A 16,926-nucleotide genomic window follows, 5' to 3' on the forward strand; every position below is an offset into this window, starting at 1 on the left:
TACTAGACTGTTTAAGTCCATAACAGTGGGGCTAGAACTTGTTAGTGGAAATGTATTGAGTATTGTTTAGAAATGTTCTGATTTTCGACATCAGTTTTGTCTGTCCCCCGCCCATGAAAAAGTTCTGTGTTGACTGGCCGCTGAGACAGACCCGAGTAGCCACTGAAACAGCAGCGTGGGCTTACTGGCATGTGACGTCGCGCTTTCCAAAACCTGCGGAAAGTTGTGGAGAAAACAACCCGAAACAGACTTCGAAATCCTCGGAATGTACGAACCGCTGCCTTTATATTGCAACTAGTCGTCGACATGAGAAAACAGCGGTCTCGTTGCATCGAGTTTTCAGCATTGTTGAGTTGTATCTTGGCTTTGTTTTTGGTGAATCACTGTGCATGTGCTAGTGAAGATGAAGTTCTGGATAAAAATCAACTTTCTGAATTATACAGTAAGTTTACCCGGTTCACAATAAATGTTTTCGTTTGAGCAGTACATTACTGCGAGTTAACCATCATGCACACCTGGAAAAGTGAATATATAAAATAACATTCTACTACTATGGTGCATGGTTCATGATAAAAGTAGCAAGTAGGTTTCTGTAACAACTTGCATTAGCCTTCAGCCTGTTGGATGGCATGCGCTGTGCTGAATAACCACATGTTGTAATTCTCATTTAGTAGGTTACGTTTCAGTCATAGGTTACAGCGTCATGACACTATTAGAACCAACAAATCTGTGCGTTCCGAGACCTTACAATGAGTAGGTTTAGTGAAAGTTGTTCCACAACGAAACGCGCACAGCCGCACGCACGCACTTTGACTTTCATGACACACTCGCAAATCTCAAAACTGAATACACACTAGCTGAACACAAACACTAGATATACATTTTCTAATTTGCTGACCTTATCAATTGTACACAAATCATGACGGCAGGCCTACATGTTTAACGGTGAATGTTCATCAGTAAGCCTACACAGATGTTTAATACGTGGTAAAATGCAAGCTGTTAAACATATATTCTTACGTATAGGCTAGTAGTTGTTTCTTTTTTTTACTCAACGTGCATATCACCGATAACCGCCCCTCCTTTTTGGACATGTCTTTGTGCCTCAAGACATGATCCAGTTTCACTATTATGGCCCCTAGCAGAGGTTGTTTTGAGGGGCCTTACATGTCTAGACCATGAAGCACTGTTCTCCATGAGTGAAATATGAACCAGGACCTCTGTCCGGTAGCCTAATCCTTCAGAATGGCTCAGATTTGCTGATAACACACACTGTCATCCTGGCGCGCAACGCTGGACGTATCTTTGCCAAAGAATCATCTATTATCATAAGAATGTATCCTATTGATCCATCCACCCTCCTCCCCAGACAAGGGCCTCTTCATTCTGCAGAGCTCCATGCTAAATCGCTGCGTCAGCGCCGGTGATTCCAACCTGACCCTCGAAAGCTGCAATCGGCCGACGCAGCGCATGCTCTGGAAGTGGGTTTCCCGCCACCGTCTCTTCAACCTGGGCAGCAGTCTGTGTCTGGGCCTGAACATCAGCGACGTTACCAACCCGCTAGGCACCTTCGAGTGCGACTCGCCTCTCCGGACCCTGTGGTGGCGCTGTAAGGGAAACACGCTCTACGGGGCTTCCCAGCTGAAACTGTCAGTGGAGGGACGGTTGGTGGCTGTGAAGAAGAACTCCTACCACAAGTGGAGGAAGTTATCCACGCTCGGAGAGGGCCCGTGCGCCTACCCGTACGAAGGTGAGTGGGTTCGTTGATCACCAAAGTTTGGATTGGGGCCAGGGTTGCCAGGTCTGTGTGACGAAACCAGCCCAATGGCCAATCAAAACCAGCCCAAAACCAGCCCAATGGCCAATCAAAACCAGCCCAAAACCAGCCCAATGGCCAATCAAAACCAGCCCAAAACCAGCCCAATGGCCAATAAAACCAGCCCAATATCAGAACTCAAAATATGCCCCTGCCAAACCATATACACTGCTTTTAAAGTCCAACGGCATTTATTTCATTGCCAAATGTATTGTAATATCTACAAAGTAACACCAACTGAGAGCATTAGGCACGTGTGCACACGCACAGTGCGTGTGTATGTGGGCGTGTCCCATGTCCATGTGTGTACATGCTGATTTGGAGTCAGTTTGGTAGGATTTGGGTATAAATAAATTATTTCATTTAAAATATGGATTGATATTTAAAGTTATTCATGTAATTTGCACACAAAATGGGTGTACACGAACGAACGGACAAAAAATTCAACCCGCAGCAACACTTCAAAAGTAGCCCACTTCCATGGGAAAACCGCGGACCTGGCAACACTGATTGGGGCAGTCAACCAATGAACAAACATGCATGTCTTTTAAGACCATTCCTTGAATCGCCACCAAAACACTGTTGCACTTCTGATCCTTGATGTCTCTGAATAAAACCGTCTGTTTAACTAATTAGTGTCCATGTCGTTGAAGAGGAGTGTTGGTTTCGTTGTTGTCGCTTTTATCCAAAGCGACATACAAACAGTGCCTCTCAAAACGCACACTCACTTTAAACGTGACTGTTGATCGCAGGGGCATACGTTGATTTTCAAATGTGGATGTGAAAGCTTTTTTAATAAGTGAGGATGCGGCCGTTAAATGTAATTTTCTTAACAGTGTTTGTGTGGAAAGGGGTATGGGGGGGAATTTGCCGATTTCAAAATGTAAATCGAACCCTAGGACCCTGGTAGATCGCTATGGTGACAAGCTTCATGAAGGCTGTTCTCCCTTACAGAGATCCACCCTCTTCAGGGGAACGCCCACGGCACGCCCTGCGCTCTGCCCTTCAGGTACAACAACCGCTGGTACTCAGAGTGCACCACTGAGGGCAGAGAGGATCATTACCTCTGGTGCTCTACCACCAGCCGCTACGACGAGAAGTGGGGCTTCTGCCCCAGCCCAGGTAACATACACACACCTGCCCCAGCCCAGGTAACACACACACACACACACCTGCCCCAGCCCAGGTAACGCACACACACACCTGCCCCAGCCCAGGTAACACACACACACCTGCCCCAGCCCGGGTAACACACACACCTGCCCCAGCCCAGGTAACACACACACACACCTGCCCCAGCCCAGGTAACACACACACACACCTGCCCCAGCCCAGGTAACACACACACACCTGCCCCAGCCTAGGTAACACACACACCTGCCCCAGCCCAGGTAACACACACACCTGCCCCAGCCCAGGTAACACACACACACCTGCCCCAGCCCAGGTAACACACACACACACACACCTGCTCCAGCCCAGGTAACACACACACACCTGCCCCAGCCCAGGTAACACACACACCTGTCCTAGCCGAGGTAACATGTGTGTGTGTGTGTGGCAGACTCCAGCTGTGACACGTTCTGGGACGCGAGCCAGGAGCTGGGGGCCTGCTACCAGTTCAACCTGTACACCATCCTCACCTGGAGCCAGGCCCACTCCTCCTGCCTGGCCCAGGGAGCCAGCCTGCTCAGCATCACACACCTGGAAGAGCTCAAATACATCCAGGGTAGGCTCTCTCACACACACACACACACACACACACACACTGTGTAAACTGTATACTGACCTGTCAAGCACAGATACTTCCAGGGTACACACACATACTCATATTTGTCCTTGTCGTCCCCACCCCCCTCCCTCCCTTCAGAGCGTCTTGGTGGTGACCTGGGGGTCATGGTGTGGATCGGACTGAACCACCTAAGGGAGGGAGAGGGGTGGCAGTGGTCAGACGGCTCTCCTCTCAGCCTGGTCAACTTCACCTCAGGTAACGTGAGGCTTGGCAGGTCACTGACAGAGTAGGTCACTGACAGACCAAGTCACTGACAGACCAGGTCACTGACAGAGCAGGTCACTGATAGAGCAGGTCACTGACAGAGCAGGTCACTGACAGAGCAGGTCACTGACAGAACAGGTCACTGACAGAACAGGTCACTGACAGACCAGGTCAGGACAGACCACCTGGACACTGTTAGACTGTATATTTAATAAGTGAATATTGGCTCTTGTGGTGTGTCTCCAGGGCTGTCGCCCACCCCCCTGAAGGACAACAGGCAGTGTGGGGTGTACCTCTCTCACGGGGGGCGTTCCCCGTGGCACAGCCTGGCGTGTGAGTCGGCTCTGCCCTACATCTGTAAGAAGATGCCTAACAACACCCGCCGGGCCGAACCGCTAAGTAGGAACTGGATCAGGACCACTGTCCTTGATACGTGATTGGTCACTTTATGAGAGCGTATAGTACCGAGCACTGATTTAGCCCCTCCACAGGTAACTGGCAGTACTATCGTACAGAGTGTCTGGAGGGATGGGTGTCCCACAATGGTTTCTGCTACCGGATGGTGGAGGCAGGATCGTGGGAGGAGTCCTTGGAGGCATGTGACTCGGAGGCAGCCGGCCTCGCCAGCCTCCACTCCCTCTCTGAGGTCAAGCTGCTGCTGCGCCTGCTGGCAAACCGTGAGAAACTACCGCCTGCTGTCCCCTTGGAAACCACTGTTAATGTAGTAACTGCCGCCACCCTAGAAACCAGTTACTGTTACTGTAGTCTACTGCTGTTAGCGTAGTTCCTTTTATCGTTGTGACTGTGTGTGTGTGTGTTCTCCAGTGTCCGACGCCCACTCGAGGTGTGGATCGGTCTGGTGAAGAGGGTGCGGTCTGCGGAGGTGGAGTGGTCAGATGGCTCCCCCGTCACCCTCACCCTCTGGCACCCTCAACAGCCTGTCTATCACCACGGTAACGGCTTGCTCTGCGCCAAGGCTGACAGGAAGGTGGGTCCCTGACACACACACACTCACACACACACACAGTCTTTCTCTACTCAAAGCTGTTACCACTGTCCTGGTGCATGTGAGGAGAGGTCCCAGTGGCTCACTGGGTAAGACTGCGTGCTGCTAAGGCCCCAACGGAGGAGAATGGGTTCGATTCCGGCCTTGGCCATTTCCTGCATTTCCTCTCTCTCTCCAACCGTGTCTATAAATTAGAGCCAAGAAACATATTTTGAGAATGTGGTTCATTTGAGGAGGCAGTGCAAATTATGGTGTGCGGTGTGTGTGCTTGTGCGTTCGTGTGTGTGTGGTGTGTGTGTGTGTGGTGTGTGTGTGTGTGTGTGTCTGGTGTGTGTGTACAGGAAGGCAGCTGGACCCTGGCTCCCTGTGACACATGGCTGCCTGCAGTGTGCAGGAAACCTGGTCTGCTGCCTCCCCATCAGTCAGAAGACTGGGACGAGGGCTGTCCTGTGGTAGGTCAACACACACACACACACACACTCACACACACACACACATGTACTAACCCATGCACACACTCACACACCCATCATTATTCAGCGCAAACAACATAACACTTTCCCCACCACAGTCTGATAAGGATCTGCGACAGTAAGCCTACAGTTTGGGCTAAGCCACAGTCTGAATTCTGAAATGCTCTCTCAACATATTTCTTATATCTCATCTTCTGATCAGCAAATTCAGCACCAACCTTCTTTTGATACCCATATTTAGTCAAGAGCGTTGACATTTGAAAATCGTCAGTCGTTAGCCGTTAGTTGGGTCGTTAGCTTAACCGGTTAGCAGCGATTCCCAACCTGTGGCCCGCGGCCCACTAGTGGTCCGCTAGGGTAATACAGGTGGGCTGCCAAACCAATTAACTTATTAAAATATCTATATATACTGTTGTTAAATGTTTGTTGCAATTCTAACAACATTTTAAAATGATATTTTGCTTTGAATTCATCATGACCGCAACGAAAAAAGTTACGCTTGGGACGTTGACGGAAGACCAACTTACATTTCCGCCTTAACTTGCACAAGTCCTTCCCCCCCTTCAATCCACAATGCACGCACCACTTCCGCATAATGCATAAGACAGGTGACCAACTTCCGGTAGAGAGCAGTTACAAAATGCCATTCTTTAAGAGGAGTTTGGACTGTCTTCCCAAAATAATAATTACCGATGTCTACGGTGCTGCCTTCAAGCGCGATTGTGGAAATGGAAAATGGGTTTAAATTGTACGTTTCGAGCAACATCTACAATTACGAAGGTAACGTTATCCAACTCACGGTAAAAGTAGCTAGCTAGATAGCTAGGCTAGCTCTAGCTATCTAGCTAGGATTTTAGCAGTTACGTTAGCTAGGCTAACCATTTTTAGCTACATTATAATGTACTCAATTATCTGTCAGCTTGCTTGCTAGTTGTACAAATAATTTGTCTGTCATATTTGTTGTTTTGTTTTTGTAGTGACAGGAAAGTCTGTTTTGTGTTGACGAACAATGAGCTGATTCAACAACCTCTGACAGACGTAGCCTACTGTGCTGTCTGACTATTGTGACGAGCAGAAATCTAGTTTACGGACATCTGGAGTCATGAAGGCTTCTTCAGTGCTCCGGACTGAAGAGAGTCTGTGGACGCGCTCGACAGCTCTGAGGATGGAATCCGTTTTTAGAACTTGTTTCTTTTAAGCGCCGTTTGTTGTAACCTAAGCTTCGCTTGACCAGAAACTTGAGTCTTATTTGAAAACAAATGAGTTTACATACAACAGTGACAGCAAAAAATGTTACCTGATTCAGATAATGAATACTAATACTATTACTAATACCATCACTAATACTAATTCATGCCACTTGATTCAGATCCTAATACTTCCACTGTTCCTCATTGAAAGGAGGGCTCAGTGAACAGCTCCTTTGTTGTGCATTCCTTCGACACGCGAGTGTTCTGGCTCTGGGGTGGTTGGTCACCAAGTGCATTGGGGTTAATCTTGGGGGCATAGAGGGGTCAAATGGAGACCACCTGTGAAAACACAGCTCCACCAATTCATATCCGCATGCAGCCCCCACCCTGCCCCCCGAGCCAGCCTCCACCTAACCCTCCAGCCCCTCCCTAACCCTCCAGCCCCTCCTGTCTACTCCTCATTTCCTCTCTCTCTCTCTCTCTCTCTCTCTCTCTCTCTCTCTCTCTCTCTCTCTCTCTCTCTCTCTCTCTCCCCCTCTCCATCTCTCTCTCTTGTCTCTCTCCTCCCCTCTCTCTCTCTATTCTCTGCTGCTCTGTTAGTTTGTAGTAGCAGCTGTCCGTTCTTGGCTAGTTCCACAGTCTTGCTCCAGATAGTCGGTGTATTTAGACAGTAACTCTATCCAGTGGTGGCGCTGTAGACAGCGCTCCTAACAAACGGACTTATTTCAGGTGTGTACAGGGGGCAAGGGAGTACATTAAACTGTAATAGGATCTCCCAGTGTGTTCAGCTTTGGTGATATTGGTTAATATCACCCTGTAGATTCTCTGAAGGGAAGTGGCGTCAAAAAGTGTGTTTCCATCACGGCAGGACGAAGGTGCTGTCAGAGGTCCTTAGCGATGTGGCTGGTTAATGCAGAGCTTGACTCTGACCACAGAAACACAGTTCGAACCCGATCTCCTGCTGTCGTTTCTATGTGCACTATGTACACTGTCAATGGGGATAAAAGGGTCTGTTGAATAAAAAAAACACACTAACAGTCCTAACCATAACAAGAATGTAATGTGTAAAGTAACCGTGGTGATGTTGTGTTCAGGGCTGGAAGCGGTGGGGTCACTCCTGCTACACGGTGACCTCTCACCCCCAGACGTTCCAGGATGCTGTCCGTGGGTACTACTGCAAGGCCCCCCTGCTGACCCTGGAGGACAGGTGGGACACAGCGCTCCTCTCACCCCATCCCACCCCTCGCTCATCTCCTCTCACCCCATCCCACCCCTCACTCATCTCCTCTCACCCCCTCTTCCTCCTCCCTGTGTCCTCCTCCTCACCATGTCATCCCACCCTGACAGGTTCGAGCAGGCGTTTGTCAACAGTCTGATCAACGAGCTGGGAGCCAATGAGAGCACTTCTTACTGGACGGCCTTCCAAGACCAGAACAACACCGGGGAGTACAGTTGGCTGGGGCACAACGGCTCCTCCCTCCCTCTCACCTACACCAACTGGAACAAGCACCAACCAGGTCCCACAACCTGTGCACACTCTCACATACACACAGTCTCACATACACACACTCTCATATACGCACTCACGCTCATACAGCACACATACAGTCTCACACACTCTCACACACAATACACACACAGGCACTCAAATGCACAAAACACACTTTCAATTTCCCCTAGGGGAAATTCCTATCTATCCTTTTATCTGTATGCAATCACACACAACCCTCACAGGAGGTACCCAAACACGCACCCACCTTTAGTTGGTTCTGACTCACTGTCCCTGCGGCATGTTCTCACAGGTGAGCAGTCTAAGAATGAAGGAGGCTGGACAAACTGTTTGTTTAGCCCTCCAGTGTTTGTCGTAAACCCTCCTTGTCATCACACCATCATCACAGCTGACTGTGTTTGTTCAGCCCTGTTTACAAGCACTGTCACAGAGGGCTTTCCAGATGCCCACCGATCAACACCTATAACCAGCCTTAACCCTCAGAGAAGAATGGAAAAACTGTTGCTATGGGGGTTGCTATGTAGTTACTTGCTAGTAACCTTAATGGTAGGTTTTGCCTAATGTAATTTAAATGTCTGAGTCCTTCCCTCCCTGTCTCCCCTCACCCCTCCTCTCTCTAGTTAGTTCAGGTGGTTGTGTTGCTATGTCGGGTGGCCAGGCCCTGGGTCACTGGGAGGTGAAAGACTGCATTTCCCAGAAGGCCTTGTCAGTGTGTAAGCAAAGCATCAGCAGCTACCAGGAAGTGCACCTGCCAGTGCAGCACATCGACGCGTACGCCCCCTGTCCCCTGGGCTGGGAATCTCACTCTGGTCTGCTTCACTGTTACAAGGTCTGCCCACACTGTTCTGTCTGAGTTCTCTCTTTTTATCTTTCTCTTCTTTCTTCCCCATCTCCTGTCCCCCTTGCTTTTCTGTTATCCTTTGATGCCTTCTAGCTATGTGAAGATATTATCTCTTTTGTTTGTCTCTCTCTCTCTTTGTCTCTCTTGCTGTGTACCATGGACTGGAAGAATGAGTGACTTCTCTCTCCTCCTTTTCCTCTTTCTTCTTCTCCTCCCTGTTTCCTCCTCCTCTGTCTCCTCCTCTCCTCCCTGTTTCCTCCTCCTCTGTCTCCTCCTCTCCTCCCTGTTTCCTCCTCCTCTGTCTCCTCCTCCCTGTCTCCTCCTCCCTGTCTCCTCCTCTGTCTCCTCCTCCTCGGTCTCCTCCTCTGTCTCTTCCTCTGTCTCCTCCTCTGTCTCCTCTTCCTCTGTCTCCTCCTCTGTCTTCTCCTCCTCTGTCTCCTCCTCCTCGGTCTCCTCCTCTGTCTCTTCCTCTGTCTCCTCCTCTGTCTCCTCTTCCTCTGTCTCCTCCTCTGTCTCCTCCTCCTCTGTCTCCTCTTCCTCTGTCTCCTCCTCTGTCTCCTCCTCTGTCTCCTCCTCCTCCTCTGTCTCCTCTTCCTCTGTCTCCTCCTCTGTCTCCTCCTCTGTCTCCTCCTCCTCCCCAGGCGTTCCACAGTGAGAAGATCCTGATGAAGCGTTCCTGGGTGGAGGCTGACTACTTCTGCCAGGCGGTGGGTGCTGAGCTGGCCAGCTTCCACCACTACGAGGACCAGCAGTTTGTCCGCCAGCTGCTGCAGGGCATGTTCGAAGGGTTAGGAGCTCTGTCTGTCCTGTACTTCTACTGAACCACTGAAACCGGGTGGCGTGGTGAACCAAGCAGCTGTGTTGTGTGTGTGTGTGTGGTGGTGTTTCTCCAGAACAGAGGGTCGCTGGTTCTGGGTGGGCCTGAACAAGAGAGATCCACAGACTGGCACCTGGGAGTGGTCAGACCGGACCCCCGTAAGATTCTCTGGTTGTTGTTTGTTTTGTTTATGATGGTGTAGTTTTATCACGGGCACATGCACTCACACATAGTGGGTTGCCCCGTACCATGTTAATGTCCTCCCCTCCCCCTCCCAGGTGGTGTCGTCGTTCATTGAGGATAAGAACGAGGAGGATGACAGTCATAGTTGTGCTGTGTTCAGTGATCTGACCAACTCTCTGCTCCCTCAACCCTGTGATGGCCAGCATGAGTGGATCTGCAACGTGGCACGAGGTGTGACTCCTCACGACACACAAACACACACACGTGACCTCTGAGATTAGTCAGAGCGTTTTGGAGTGCAGGTGAATGAGGTTACTGTGTCTTTGTTTCTCAGGTGTTGAGCTGAACAAGCCCTACTGGTACACAGATCGTGAGTGACATCATCACATGACCTCCTCACTTCCTGTATGTGGACAAGAACAACCTCCTAACTCTGGTTCTTAAGCTGACCAAACTTGGGACATGTTTGTATATGTGGGTCATTTTTTCTGCAGAGGATGAACCCTGGGTTTTCTACAAAGGAGCAGAATATCTGTTGGCCAAAAAGCCGTTTCCCTGGGAGGCGGTGTCACTGGCATGTCAGATGATGGGTGCCAGCCTCCTGTCCATCCACTCTAGAGAGGAGCTGAGATTTGTTAAAGAGCGCATGGGGCGGGTAAGGGGAACACACACACTCACATACACACTCACACACACACGAAATAAGAGGAACGGTAAATGAGAGAATCTGTTCTTTTCCAGTCGGGCAGCTCTGATTGGTGGATCGGCCTGTCTGCAGACTCAGTGACAGAGAAGTTCAGGTGATCAGCCGCTCTGGGTCACACACACCATAACTCTCTGTCTCACTGGGGGAGGGGCCTAATGTGTGTGTGTGTGTGCAGTTGGAGTGACGGATCAGAGCTGGACTATCATCACTGGGCTGAAGGCAGCTCCCACTCTGCTCCTGTCAAACAGAAACTCTGTACCACCATGTCTTACCAGTCAGGTTAGTACACACACACACACACACACTCTCACACACACTCAGACACACTCATGCTCTGTCACGTTGTGCGGGCAGGGAGGTGGACGGCGAGGGAGTGTGGTGGTCTCCATGGTTACGTTTGTAAGCGTCGGACGGTGTCGGTGGTGGAGATCCCCAGAGAGCCTCACTACATCGGGGGCTGTCCTGAGAGGTGGCTGTACTACGGACACAAGGTACACACACACACACACACACAGAGCACACACACACACACACACAAAGCACACACACACACACATCACCACTCCCCGAGTGATCCAGAAGCCCCAGATTGTCCTGACGGCTCTCCCTGCCCTCCCCCCTATCCCTCTCCCTGCTCCTCCCCCCTCTCCCTGCCCCTCCCCCCAGTGTCTCCTGCTGCACCTCCCCAGCAGTCCCTCCGAGGGGAAGAGCTGGCGGGACGCCCAGTTCATCTGCTCCTCCTTCCAGGGCTCACTGGTGGCCATCGAGGACGAGATAGAGCAAGGTAGCAGCCAGACGCTTGAGTTTAAACAACCTTTATCATCCTGCTACATAAATCACCTGTACTGTGGGTTGTACTGTTTGGTATGGGCAATAGTATAGTTTTGTATTCTATCGCAATATATTGGATCGTATCGTGTTGCATCGTATCATATCAGACCGTATCATATCGTAACATTCTATATTGTGTTGTTGTTTGCTGTCCTCAGCCTACATCACCATGCTCCTTCAGGGTGGAGCTGTGGGCGTGTGGATTGGCCTACGAGATGAGGACACCATGAAATGGGCCAATGGCAGGCCTGTGAGCTACACAAACTGGTCTCCGGTGGAACCTAAGAACTCTCCCTCTGTGAGAACACACACAGCTCATCATCTGATCAGAACAGACACTTTACACTTTCAACTACATTCAGCAATTAAGTGCTGGTGTGTGTGTGTGTGTGTGTTGTTCTGTGTGTGTGTGTGAGTCAGCAGGAGGAGTGGCTGAGCGGGTCTCTAGCAGCAGATGAGCCTCTGTGCACGGTGCTCTCCAACAACCACAACGTCCACCTGACAGGGAAGTGGTACGATGACGTCTGCACTGAGACTGGTTACGGTTTTGTGTGTCAGAAACCCCAAGGTAGGACACTGTTAACATCATTCCTTTATCAAGTAATGCACAAAGTCATCGGATTCAAAGAAGGTACAATAGTTTTAAGCTTGCCGGCAAGAAGACAAATCTGATCGCAATACAAAGTTGTCTGGTTGTCTAGTCTTCATGTAAGACCATTTAAACATATAGGTGGGAAGTCCCCTCCCCTGAATATCAGGTGTCAAGGTGATCGATCCCAGAGTTACCGCATGTGCACGTGTGTGTGTCCTTAGCAGTGGAAACTTACAGAGTTCCTAACCCCTTCTAAGCTGACCAACAGGCCCACTCAGTACATATAAGACTAAGCATATTTATGGCATTTTCAGTAGGATAATGAGCAGCCTAGTCTGTTTACGTAAGCCTAGTGTCATCTATAGTTTATGTGGGGAGGGGTTCCTCTGCTAAACACCAGTATTATTCATTATAAAACGCTACATTCTTAATTTCTCCAATAGACACGCTGCCTGTCTGTCTGACACGCTGCCTGTCTGTCTGACACGCTGCCTGTCTGTCTGACACGCTGTCTGTCTGCCTGCCTGTCTGTCCTCATGTTTGTCTGTCTCATTTTGACTGAAATTATTTATAAACTGTGTTCATGCATTTGTTGCCTACTCCCCCATCCTCTGCCATCCCCACACATAACACCACCTCCACCACCCCACCACCCCCTCCCCCAGACCCGTCCAGCCCTCCCACCCACTCCTACCTCCACCCCCTGCCTGAGCGTCCTGAGTACCGGGGGCGGAGCTACCGGGTGCTGCAGGGGAACCTGAGCTGGTACCAGGCCCTGCGGGTGTGTCTGGAGGACGGCTCAGACCTGGTCAGCATCACTGACCCCTTCCACCAGGCCTTCCTCACCGTGCTGGTTAACAGGCTGGACGCATCCCTCTGGATCGGCCTCTACAGGCAGGATGTACGTAGCCCTGCAGCCACGCCCACTATCTCTACTGTGTGGGTCTGACTTCCTCTGTGTGAGACTTCCTGTCTGTGTGACTTCCTGTCTGTCTGGCTTCCTGTCTGTCTGGCTTTCTGTCTGTCTGGCTTCCTGTCTGTCTGGCTTCCTGTCTGTCTGACTTCCTGTCTGTCTGGCTTCCTGTCTGTCTGACTTCCTGTCTGTCTGGCTTCCTGTCTGTCTGGCTTCCTGTCTGTCTGACTTCCTGTCTGTCTGGCTTCCTGTCTGTCTGGCTTCCTGTCTGTCTGGCTTCCTGTCTGTCTGACTTCCTGTCTGTGCCTGGTTTCCCTCCCAGGATTCCCTCAGCTACCGCTGGACGGACGGGAGCGACACGGTGTTCAGCCACTGGGACGCCGCCGACAGCGGGGACTCTGTGGAGGCCGACTGCGTGTACATGGACCCCAGCGGGGGCTGGAGGAGGGCCGACTGCGACACGCCGCTGTCCGGAGGCCTGTGTCACGTCCCCCCTACCAGTGGGTATCCCAGAATGCACCCTGTCCCTCAGTCATGCAGAGACCCTAACCAGCATCTGGTTTGACAGGACCAGACACAGATCTCATCATATATCGTCATAGCCCTGGGATGTTTCTTGTATTTGTAGCAGGGCGATATTTACATGGAAGAATGTGTGTGTTTTAGCGAGTTCCAAACTGCAGGTGCCTCCTGTGAAGTGATAGCCCAGGGTCATGCAGCGTGTCTGTGACTGGTTACGGTCCTACCTTCCTCCTTCATGTTAGACAGTGTTGTGTGTGTTGTAGAGACAGAGAAGCCCACCGTCTCAGCAGGGGACACTTGTCCGTCAGCATGGATGGAGTTTGCAGACGGCTGCTACAGCTTTGAGACCATGCTCCAGGAAGTCACTCTGGAGGAGGCCCGAGGCATCTGCAGAAACAAAGGTAGCTCTTTCTCTTTCTTCTCTTTTCTTTTCCTCTCTCTTTCTCCGAAAGGACTTAATTCAAATGTTTGGTAATAGCACCCCCTATAGGCTGTATGGTAGTTTCCTAAGCCTCTGTAGCCTCTGTGTAAGGAGTCAGATGGCTGAGCGGTGAGGGAGTCCGGCTAGTAATCAGAAGGTTGCCGGATCGATTCCCTGCCCCGCCAAAATGACCTTGGGCAAGGCACTTCACCCTACTTGCCTCGGGGGGAATGTCCCTGTACTTACTGTAAGTCGCTCTGGATAAGAGCGTCTGCTAAATGTAAATGTATTCAGGTTTGTTACGTTAGGTTTAGTCATTTAGCAGATGCTCTTATCCAGAGTGACTTACAGTACGTACAGGACATTCCACCCGAGGCAAGCAGGGTGAAGTGTCTCGCCCAAGGACACAATCTTTTATTTTTATTTCCGGCAGCAGCAGGCCTCCTAGCAGCCAAACTGGTTTATCGGCATGTGTTCCAAACTTGTTAATCACTACAATACACACATTTACTTGCACATTTACACCATATCCTCCCCCCCCCCCACACACACACACGCGCGCACACATTTAGTCATTTAGCAGACGCTCTTATCCAACACACACACCTTTGCTCTGGATAAAAGCATCTGTTAAAGGAGCACATTAGTATTATTTATTTTTTTCTCCAGCGAATATGTCCGATATTCTGACCTTGGAGACTCGTGAGGAGATGCGCTTCATCATGAGCCAGATAGAGGAGCTGTGGTCCACCTTCAGGTTCGACCGCCACCAGGCCATGTGGCTGGGGATGCTGTACGACACCAGCGGTAAGCTCGCTGTCCTCCACACACCCCCCGCTACCCCCCCCCTCCCTACCCCCCCTCCACACCCCCCCTCCACCCCCCCCCCTCCACACCCCCCCTCGCTACTCTACACACCTCCCCTCGCTACCCCTCCTCCACACCCCCCCTCCACACCCCCCCTCGCTACCCTCCACACCCCCCCTACACACCCCCCCTCCACACCCCCCCTCGCTCCCCCCCCCCCCTCCACATGGAGCTGACATGTCACCGGGGTTGCACTCATCCTGGTAGCTGAGATGTGGTTTTGGTCTCTGACACACTGCTTGGTCATCGTTTCTGATATATTTGTTCAGCTTTTTCATGATAGTGGAGAAGAGACAGGGGATGTGTAGGAGAAAGAGAGATGAGAGGAGATGCAGGAAATTGATAAAAATAAGCTTGACTGATTGATTGGGTTTGGGGGTCTGTTCCAGCGGAAGCCATGGTGTGGTTGAACGGTTCTCCCGTGGAGTTCACCAGCTGGAGCGTCAAGGCTCCGTCTCCTGAAGACTTCAAGGGGGACACATGCGTGTCCAGCAGGATCGTGGACGGGGTGTGGCACGTCTCCACCTGCTCCGCACGGCTCGGCTTCGTCTGTGAAGCACACCCTGGTGAGCGCGCCCTCACGTGCCCTCACACGCGTTTTCCTTTCTCTGAGTCTCTCTCTCTAGTCTCTCGACCTCTATGTGTGTGTCTCTCTCTGTCATGAAGATTAAGTGTGTTAACTGCCTTTTGATTCAAACGTAAGGAATGGGATTTGAACAAGATTTGGTAGAATGTTGCTGATAAAGATGCAAATTCCAGTTTGAAACTAAAGTATGTTCTTTGCAGGTACCACCACTGAGGTGAAAGTTGAACCACTAAATGGTAGGAATTATCTCCTCTGTTATCTGAAAACAGTAAAACTTTTAAGAGCAATTGATGCTTTTGTCCTGATTTTCTTACTGTAGCTAAATCCCCAAAACATTCTTATGATCATCCTCTTTGCATGTAATCACTGACTGACTGCAGGATATATATACTAGTTCACATAAGGCTCATCTTCCCTTATACCCTCTGTTTTCTTCCAGGGTTTCATCATGTGGTTGTTCTAGCTGCAGTCCTGGTGGCCATTTTGATTTTCTCTGTGCTGGTGGGAGTGGTCTGGTTTGTTTACAAGAGAAACGCGGCGCGCTTCCGGAGACTTCCGACGTTTGGCAACGCGTACTACAGACAGGACAGCTCCCAGACAACAGACTCAGATGGAAACGTTCTCATCACTGAGCTGGAGACTCACTCTGGAGAGTAGCTCACTCTCTCTCTCTCTGACGGTCTCTCTCTCTGACTGTATCTCTCTCTCTGACGGTCTTTCTCTGACTGTATCTCTCTCTCTGACGGTCTCTCTCTCTGACTGTATCTCTCTCTCTGACGGTCTCTCTCTGACTGTATCTCTCTCTCTGACGGTCTCTCTCTGACGGTCTCTCTCTTTCTGACGGTCTCTCTGACGGTCTCTCTCTCTCTCTGAAGGTCTCTCTCTCTGACAGTCTATCTGACGGTCTCTCTCTCTGACGGTCTCTCTCTCTCTCTGATGGTCTCTCTGACGGTCTCTCTCTCTCTGACGGTCTCTCTCTCTCTGACGGTCTCTCTCTGACGGTCTCTCTCTCTCTCTGACTGTCTCTGTCTGACTGTCTATCACTCTCTCTCTCTCTGACTGTCTATCACTCTCTCTCTCTTGTGTTCTCTCTCTGAATGTTTCTCTCTCTTTCTCTCTGACTGTCTCTCTTTCTCTCTCTGACTGTCTCCTTTCCACTTGCAGTCCAGCTTGCCGTTTCATGACTTCAAGACAAGCAGTATTCCTCAGGGTGATGACAGACTGATAGCGATACCACACATCAAATCTCAGAACAATGAAGTTGATTACACACAACAGTTTTTTTAATTATTTTTTTATGATCGTTAATCCTGATGGTACTGAACTTGTTTTGGCTTTAAGATAACGTCAAACTTGTGTGGAATGATGTTTGCGTGGGGACGAAGGGTCACAGGAAGTGACATATCTGTGATAAGAAGTACCTGAAAGTGTGAGGAGTTTCACAGGAAGTTGTCTAAAGGTTACCAGGAAGTTGTTGAAACGGTATGATTAATATTGTAAAGAAAAAAGGAACACTGCTTTAATTCTACATCCTAAGGTACAGGGGAATATGGACGTTTTGAACATAGTTTTTAATAAATTCTCCTTGTTAGCACTTTACTTAATAGACCAAACCTGATTAACAATGCATTCAGTTACCAGATGTTTTTGTCCAAA

At 50.2% G+C, this 16,926-nt stretch overlaps 1 protein-coding gene across 1 annotated transcript; it reads left to right on the forward strand.

The window, feature by feature from the left end:
- The first annotated feature begins 55 nt into the window (after window positions 1–55).
- Window positions 56–16,002, forward strand: pla2r1 (phospholipase A2 receptor 1). The gene is made up of 30 exons (XM_047030496.1): window positions 56–442; window positions 1,370–1,750; window positions 2,771–2,938; window positions 3,381–3,545; window positions 3,687–3,803; window positions 4,059–4,211; window positions 4,304–4,509; window positions 4,657–4,800; window positions 5,160–5,270; window positions 7,576–7,688; window positions 7,829–7,998; window positions 8,612–8,820; window positions 9,474–9,619; window positions 9,726–9,807; window positions 9,928–10,063; window positions 10,167–10,202; window positions 10,327–10,487; window positions 10,574–10,632; window positions 10,714–10,817; window positions 10,893–11,029; window positions 11,205–11,322; window positions 11,528–11,667; window positions 11,790–11,937; window positions 12,627–12,862; window positions 13,197–13,374; window positions 13,660–13,797; window positions 14,487–14,624; window positions 15,074–15,250; window positions 15,471–15,506; window positions 15,710–16,002. The coding sequence occupies exons 1-30, from the start codon at window positions 307–309 to the stop codon at window positions 15,925–15,927; spliced, it is 4,461 nt and encodes a 1,486-aa protein (XP_046886452.1). The 5' UTR covers window positions 56–306; the 3' UTR covers window positions 15,928–16,002.
- The last annotated feature ends 924 nt before the right edge of the window (window positions 16,003–16,926 follow it).

The sequence above is a fragment of the Hypomesus transpacificus genome, chromosome 12 (genome assembly GCF_021917145.1).
Source record: "Hypomesus transpacificus isolate Combined female chromosome 12, fHypTra1, whole genome shotgun sequence".
NCBI classification, from domain to species: domain Eukaryota; kingdom Metazoa; phylum Chordata; class Actinopteri; order Osmeriformes; family Osmeridae; genus Hypomesus; species Hypomesus transpacificus.